General features: G+C 36.7%; 1 protein-coding gene across 1 annotated transcript in view; it reads left to right on the top strand.

The window, feature by feature from the left end:
- The window catches only part of LOC106877294 (WD repeat and FYVE domain-containing protein 3), a 293,546-nt gene that overhangs the window by 191,332 nt on the left and 92,992 nt on the right, over positions 1-9,222 (top strand). The window contains exon 10 of the mRNA XM_052968010.1: positions 8,588-8,685. Coding sequence (XP_052823970.1) covers positions 8,588-8,685 — 98 coding nt within the window. The remainder of the gene's footprint in view (positions 1-8,587; positions 8,686-9,222) is intronic.

Below are 9,222 nucleotides of genomic sequence, written 5' to 3'. Positions count from 1 at the left end.
ATATATATATATATATATATATATATATATATATATATACATACATACACACACACATATATATATGTCAACAATAGTTTCAGTGTGTGGGTGTGTATCGTATGAAGATTTTGCAGAAACTTGAGAGAATTTCAAAAGATGACCTATTTCTCAGTGTTGCTGTCACCATGATGAACCCCCTCCTCCTATCATTGCCACCACCGTCACCACCATCATCATGACAATAATGACGAAGATGGTGGTGATTGTGTTGGGTGAGTCCTCTTCACCTTATTCGTGGTTCCTTATTCAAGACATTTGAATTCCCTTATGTTATTAATGTCCTGGGGAACATTTTCTCCACTTCTTCCTTAAATGTTTTGTTCCAGTGTAAGAATTCAGTTTGATTGTAGTTTAGCAAGAGTTTCTAAAATAAAAAAAAAAGGAGACTGCTGGTTGTATTGCTGTATTTTTATTTATTTATTTATTAATTTTCTATTTATAGAAAGAAAGGCATGGTCATTTCCCTTTTCACAGCCTCTGGGACTAACCCCCTCTGGGACTAACCCCCTCTCCTCTCTCTCTATCACACACAAACAAGTTCACACAATATATATATATATATATATATATATATATATATATGTATATTTAGTTCTTTTACTTGTTTCAGTCATTTGACTGTGGCCATGCTGGAGCACCACCTTTAGTTTAACTTATTCTTTGTAAGCCTAGCACTTATTCTATTCTCTTTTGCTGAACTGCCAAGTTATGGGGGACATAAACGCACCAACATCGGTTGTCAAGCGATGGTAGGAGGGACAAACACAGGCACACAAATATATACATACATACACACACACACACACACACACACACATACACACACACACGCACACACACACACGCACACACATATATATATATGTATTCTTTCTGTTGAAGAGCGTAGCTCGAAACGTCAAAGACTTTCCGTATTCCCGGGCGTCATACTAATACATCCTTTTGTTATTTACACCACTTGTCCTCGTCTGTTGTTGTTTTTTCGTATATTCTCCCATATATACATACATACATATACAGGGTGACCCAAAAGTAGGTTTACAGTTATCCCATAGGGACTTTAAATTTCTTTTAAAACATTTTATTACATTTAAATTTCTATCTTACAATTAACTAAATTAGCATAGAATAATGGTGTCATATTTTTTTTTATAATTAAGATCTAAACTGTAAACATATGAATGCAAAAGAGATAGTTGAATAACAGGGATCAAGGTGTAGGAAGAAAGTTAGCTTCAAGCAATCTGTAATAAATATATATGAAAGGATGTCCGTAATATCCCAGAAACAGCTGTAAGACTAACTTTCTCTTTATAAATATCCTGAAAATTCCACACAGCCTTGGCTTTGTTGTCTCATTTTATTTAACATATACATGCTCATACAAGACCTGCATTAGATTCCTCACTTGTATTATTATAGAACCGAGAGTTTAGCTACAGTGCTTCCATATCACTTCCATAGCCTTACCTGTCACACTGGGTCTTCTGGATACCAAAACATGTGGTACATGTAAATTATTAGCAGATGCTCAAGGAAGGAAAGAATGGTAGTTTTACGTTTCGAGCAAAGCTCTTCAGCAACAGGAGACAAAGGAAAGTCCAAGAAAGGAAAAAATATTGCCAATGATTCGCATGTAGTTACATATATATATAGATACATACGTATGTGTACACACACGCACACACACGCACATACACACACGCACATACACACACACACACACACACACACACACACACACACACACACACTCTCTCTCTCTTTTCTGGGTCTGTTAAAATAAATGTCAGGTATAAACTAAGAGCTCCTTCAGTTGATTCTACTCTTTACTCACCTCTACCTGTAGAGAAGAAAACCACTGCATGATTCCAAGCTGAGAGATACCATTAATAATTCAGTAGAAATGCAGTAAAGAAAATGATTAAGACTATGAGCTGATGTTGCTGTTCTTAGAATCCTGTGATCGAAGAAAGTCTGGCCATAACCATCCTAACTTATTGTCTAAGAAGAATCTCGCAATCTAATGTACATTTCGTTTTAAAGAATTAAGCTGTTCTTTGATGGAGATTTGCTTGTTATTTGTCTCTTGAACACTAAATGAGACTTGTGTGTAATCAACTGGATCATCAATTTGTCTGCCGGCCAGTGTATGGGGGTTGTCTGATACCAAAACACAAAGAATAAAAAGGGAAAACGGTAATTAAAAAGAAGGGCGGTCCTGATGATGGCAGTGATAAATGATGATGGTTGTGGTGGCGTTGGAGATGTTGAAGACACTGATGATAACAAGAATGATGTTGTCCATAGCGATGATGATGATGATTAGAATTTTGTTGGTAGTGATGATGATGATGATGGTGATGGTGATGGTGATGGTAGTTCTGATATTCATGGTAGCAAGAATGTTGTTGATAATGATGGTGGTGGTGGTGCTAAGGTTGATGGTGATACTGAAGACAAGCAGATGACGATGATGATGATGGTGGTGATGATGATGATTGTGATGATAATTGCTATGATGCTAATAGGATTAATTATGGTGATGCGATAATATTGATGATGGTAATAATGGTGCCAGTGTTTATGATAGAAACAGCTATTGATCAGTGTAACACGGCAGTGATGACGATGACAATTGCGATGATAATTTCGATTATCATTAGCATGATTAGCTATGAAATAAAGTGATGATGATGATGATGATGATGATGTTCCTCAATTACAATACTGAAGGCAGCAGCAGCAGCAGCAGCAGCAGCAACAGCAGCACCACTGTCACTAGTGGTTATTGTGATCACCATTATGATGATGCTGTGAGAGTAGGCAATTTGTTTGGTTTAAAGTCAATTGTCCACCAGATTTAAGTTCCGTGCGTCTGCATGTGGCTGTGATGACCTCTGCAGCATTTACATATTTGATTGACAAGTTTGGTGATTGACCAGCCATGTCTGGTCTTTTGGGAGAAGAAGAAGAAGAAGAAGAGGAGGAGGAGGAGGAAGAAGAAGAAGAAGAGGAGGAGGAGGAGGAGGAGGAGGAAGAAGAAGAAGAAATCAGTGCAAGATTTCATCAACAATGTCAACCTTCTGTAATAGGTGAACTATCCAGATATGTAAAGCAACTCTGCATTTTGCACCATCTGTCCATGTATTTGAGTAACTGGACCAGGTCCCTACTTACTGGGGTGCGGTGGGGTGGGGCATGGTTGGCATTAGGAAGGCTGTCCAGCCATAGAAACCATGCCAAAACAGACAACTGGAGCTTGATGCAGCTCTCTGGCTAAGCAGCTCCTGTCAAATCCTCCCACCCATGCCAGCATGGCAAAATGGATGTTAGATGATGATGACAATGATGGTGTGTCTCTAATGGTATGTTGGGTTGGTTGAACTAGATTCTCGGCAGAATTTTTCCAACAACAGATTAGCATGAAATTCCTTTGTAAGTGTCACAATCTAATTTGTCTCCATTCAGATTGTAACAATGGCGCTATCTCTGAGATCAGCTGGAATCTCTTCTCATGTCCACATTAACTGCTATAAATTAAAAAGAAACTCAAAATTAAGACTAAGCTAAAAACTTAACAAAATAAAAATTTTACAACTTACAGCCATTTTGTCTTTTGTTAACAAAAATATACTGTTCACTTCTGAAGTTGTTTTCTGCCTCATTGGTTAATCTATAATCCAGACAACATAAATTGGATTTTAGTTGAGAAAGTAAGAGATAATATAGTCTGTAGTGTATAGGAATAGTGTCAGCAGAATTACTGATTTGAAGACAACTATTTCGTTATCATGTGAATGGCTTGGCATTGTCACTGAAGCCAAAAACTTTTAACTCCTTGGAAAATGGAAACCACAAATATTATGCATTTTAAATCATTTTGAAAGCAGTGGAATTTTTCTATGCAGCCAACATTGGATCTATTTTAAAACAGGGGCGCCAGTTTTCATTTATGTTTTATGTAGTGTTTTTGGTACGGAAAGACTTTCAGACTTCGTATACTTATCTATTTTGTGTTATAGAACAGAAAAATATTTTTGTATTCAAATTTATTTCATGTAAAAAATTGTCTTATTTTGATAATTTCTACTAATCACTGACGTCTATTCAGTTGAAAACAGTTAGCGCTGTAACTGTGTATATCGTATTAATCCCCTAACCCTAACCCTAACTAGACTGTTAACCGTAACCGTAACCCTAACCCTAACCCTAACTCGAGAATCCGAACTCTAAAATTGTTACACACATAGATACGCACAGCGTAATTTATTGTATAAACAATATATGCGTATAAATTACGATTAAACCGGATGAAATATGTCACAGGGAATAACATTTTTATGACCGCCCAGCAGTAACTCTATTGAGCTGAATAGACGTCAGTGATTGGTTGAAATTACAGAAATACGACAACTTTAACATGGAATAACTTGCAAATTCCTTTTTTTTGTTAAGAAGACTAAGAGTAAAAGATGTTTTATATGACATATTCTACCAGTGTCTCAAGTTTCAAAGTGTTTCGTTTGTGTTTCATTAAGAAAATACTGGCGCCCCTGTTTTAAAATAGATCCCCAACATTAAATGGTTTTACAAAAATTTCTCAGACATGCTCTAGTCTTTGTTCACAGGCATGCTGTCTCCTCTATCTGCCATTTCTACTGTGACTATAATCACCTTCTATATTTAAGAGACAAGGAATTATGTACATTATTTACATTTGACAGATATTTGTCCTCATCATGTTTGTTGTTAACATAACGTTTCGGCTGATATACCCTTCAGCCTTCATCAGGTATCTTGGGGAAATTTTGAACCTGGGTTCTCATTCCTAAGGTATTTTTCGATGTTATTGTTATTATACACGCACATACGACAGGCTCCTTTGAGTGTCTGTCTACCAAATCCATTCACATGACTTTGGCTGGCCTTAGGCTATTATAGAAGACACTTGTCCAGAGTACCACACAATGGGACTGAACCTAGAACCATGTGGGTGAGAAGCAAACTTTTTACCACACAGCTATGCCTATTTATAGTGTAAACATATAGTGTAGCGTTAAAACTGCATCACTATCTTTCCAGATTCCACTACTTCACACATGAAATTTTTGTTCCTTCAAAGTTGTTTTGGTATATAAGATGCTCTACCATTTTCTTGCTATAAATTTTTGTCTGAAAAATTTGACTGGTGTGCTGGAAAATAATACAGATGTCTTTAATACTTGGCTGTTTTCACAGTCCACTTGTATTTCCTCTCTCAAGTAAATTAATATTTTTGCCCACCATTCAATAGATCAAACATACTGACCTAATTTCTCTCCGGCCTCTGCAAGTTCTCTAGCACTCAATAGTTTCATTGCATGATTAACAATAGGAAGACTGCATGGAGGATGACAAACATGTTAAAAAACTAAATAACAAAGGGAAAAAAATCATTGTGTTAAAACAAAATATTTGTTCAATCTAATTAGTGTGAAAATGAACAAAAAGCAAAAACATATGAAGTAGCTTCTGCTGACACTTGTAGTGTAATCATAATGTTGTTGATTGTTTCATGCCGGGTCAATCCTGATGAAGCAGGTCTATAACCAAAGACATTCTAGTTGTGGCTATCCTGTCATTGTTGAGACATATAGTAAGGTGGTAAGCTGGCAGAATCCTTAGCACGCCGGGCGAAATGCTTAGCGGTATTTCGTCTGTCTTTGCATTCTGAGTTCAAATTCCGCCGAGGTCGACTTTGCCTCTCATCCTTTTGGGGTTGATAAATTAAGTACCAGTTGTGAACTAGGGTCAATCTAATCGATTGGCTCCCCTCTCTAGAAATTTCAGGCCTTGTGCCTAGAGTAGAAAAGATTTATTGAGACATATAGTGTATCTAGAATGACATTGATTTAAAATTTCGGTACAAGGCCAACAGTTTTGGGAGAGGTAGGAAAATCGATTTCATTGACCCCAATATTTAACTGGTACTTATTCATCAACCCCTGACTCCTAAAGGATAAAAGACGAAGCTGACCATGGTGGATATCTTGAACTACATTAGTCAATATCTTTCCTTATTTTGGCAGTGTGATATGAGGGAGTTTGGCTGCTGTTGCTAGGAGGTTAAGAAACTCCATAGAAGTTTCCCTTGTTTTGCTCCAGGTCAGCCTCTAAGAAGTAGGCATATGGCTATAGGGGTTCCACTCATAATTGGTTGGTCTTTCATTCAAACATCGTTTACCTTGGAGTATATGACTGGATGTTTTGTTTTGAAGCTGGGAGGGTGGAACATATGGGCAATTTAGCTGCTATTTTTGTAGGTGAAGCTACATGAAACAATAGTTCCAAACCTTTTTAATAGCCAGGTCAGATCCAATACCTGGATTTTTTTTAGGTGGGGGCCACACTGAAACAAATAAAACACAAGTCAGTTAAAGGAAACTTTATTATATTTAGAGAGGGAAAACTGTTAAGGGCCATTGGAAGAATGCTTGAGGGCTGCATGTGACCCTGGGAGCCTCAGTTGAGAACTGCTAACATAAAAGCTTCTGTATTAGTTTGCTGTTGTTGTTGTTGTTGAACCCTAGGTCAGCTCTGATCCAGCAGATCTGTGATCAAAGTTGTTCAAAACCTGACCAGCCTGCCTTTTATTCAGACATTGTATCTAGGACCACTTTACCCAAAACATACTCGAATTTGCTTTCTCGAATTGTTTTTAATAACAAGATGTAACTTGAAGGTGGTTTAGCTGTTATTTTTTAAATGTTTGTGGTTGAATAGTGGTTCTTTCATAACGGAGGACAGGAAATGGGAAAGAAAAAGCAATTTAACTATCATCTGTGTGTGTCTGTGCCTCTGTAATATTTTAAAACATTTGCTTTTGAAATTTACAAATAAACTTTGCTGTCTGCCACACATATACACATTCTTTTGCTGTTTTTTTTACATGTGCACACACACACACACACACACACACACACACACACACACACACACACACGGAAGGTGAAGACAAAAAGGAAGATAAAAATGATAAAACCTATTTATTTAAAAAATGTGTGTCTGTGTATGTGTGTAAATATTTAGTGATGTTTGTATATAAGTTTTATCGGATGTATATGGACATATTTTTCATCTAAGGTGTGTGTGTGTATGATACATCTTGCATGATGTGTATGCATAGGTTTTGTGTATTGTGTCTGTGTGTGAGTGTGGAGGAATGGTGTAAGTTGTGATATGTGTGTACGTGTATATGATGTAAGTTGTGTAGAGAGTGTATGTGTTGGGGTATGTGTGTGTATGTGTGCAGTGTCTGTGTGTGAATGTGTAAATTGTGTGTGTGTGTGTGTATCTATTATGTACACACTGTACACTCCTAATTTTCTGCTTCAGTTACTACAATAGATTTTGAAAATCTTGATAATTGTTAAACTATTAGAGGAAGTAATTTTTACTATTCAACATCTTTCCCATATGTAGCTATACACATACACATGCCTGTACACACACACACACACACACACACACACACACACACACGCACCTGTTAATTTGGCAAACCAACAACAATAAGAAAAAAGATTAAAATATAGAATCCAAGGTAATTGGTGCTATGTTGGCAAAAATTAATCATCAGGAAAATTCGTAGACATGTTCAATGAAGTGATTTATTGTGTGGAGTGAATTTGTCTAATGTTTTGGACATTTGCTCTTTTCATTTTCTGTCTTATAACTAAGGTAATAGCACTTATGTATATCATCATCATCATCATCATTTAACGTCTGTTGCCCATGCTGGCATGGGTTGGACTGTTTGACCAGATTGGAGCCTGGTGCAGCCTCTTGGCTTGACAGTTCCCAGTCAAACTGTCCAACCCATGCCAGCATGGAAAACAGACGTTAAACGATGATGATGATGAAAATGTGTGTGTGTGTGTGTGTGTGTGTGTGTGTGTGTGTGTGTTGTCTCTCTTAGATGAATAGCAAGCATCCAATTTACTTCTCTTGGCAAACCAGCTCAATGAACTCTCTACAGAATCTCTTATTGATGAACAACAGCGGTGGTAATAATAATAATAATAATAATAATAATAATGATAATGATAATCTAGGATTAATATACTTTGATCTGACCTAGTTCATTGTTTCCTCTGTGAATATATTAAATATTTATATTGTCAAGCCTAACGTGTGCCTCAATTTAACTCTGCAACCCAGAGTTCGTTTTATTGTTGCTAACATTCATTTCAGATCTTGCTCCCACCACCATCCCCATGCACCACCATGTTTTTTTTTTCCCAGCAGTCATTGGTCTTCAGATGTTCAGATAGGGCATTCACCCCACCCTATCAGTTCCAGTAGTCAGGGAAGGACCTCTAATAATCACTTGCAACTGCCCCCCCACCACCACCACCAACCTCTTTTGTTGAAATAAAAATAGATGAAAAAAAAAACAAAATTAATGAATGAAATGTTGAAAATTGCCAAAACCTGAAGAAATATATTTTTCTCGTGTTTGTTTAATCATGTATTTTTATTTATTAATTTTTTTTCTTTGCAGCAAAAATTCTTTGAATTGTTAGAATTCATCGTGTTTAATTTGAACTTTGTGCCCTGTAAAGAGCTCATCAGTCTGAGCATACTCATTAAAACTCAACAGTAAGTAGCTGAGTTTGGATTATTACAGTCTACTAATTACTAATTATTCTGAACTACTTGCATTCTGGTGATTAATTTGAGTTTTATCTTTTGTTGTTTCTCACGTGACTCTCTGTGTTTGTGTGTGTATGCATACTTACTTGCAAGCACACATACGAGTGTGTGTGTGTGTGTGTAAAATGATAATAATAATAATAATAATAATAATAATAATAATAATAATATGGCATATTACCAGCCAATGTACGCTACTAGCCCAGAAGGAATATAAGAGACGCCACGACAATATAGCCAGGCTTGTCCATTGGAGACTTTGCAATAAGTATGGACTTGACAGAGCAAAATATTGGTACGACCACAAACCTGAAGGCATCGTCGAAAATAGAAATGCAACGATCCTATGGAATTTTATGATTCAGTGCGACCATGAGATAGAGAATAGGAAGCCGGACATAATCTTAATTGAGAAAGAAAACAAACTATGCTGGATCATAGATATAGCATGCCCAGCAGATAACACGGTATGCGATAAGGAAG

The sequence above is a fragment of the Octopus bimaculoides genome, chromosome 5, assembly GCF_001194135.2.
Source record: "Octopus bimaculoides isolate UCB-OBI-ISO-001 chromosome 5, ASM119413v2, whole genome shotgun sequence".
Classification (NCBI taxonomy): Eukaryota; Metazoa; Mollusca; class Cephalopoda; order Octopoda; family Octopodidae; genus Octopus; species Octopus bimaculoides.
This window is presented reverse-complemented; position numbering and strand designations above follow the sequence as displayed.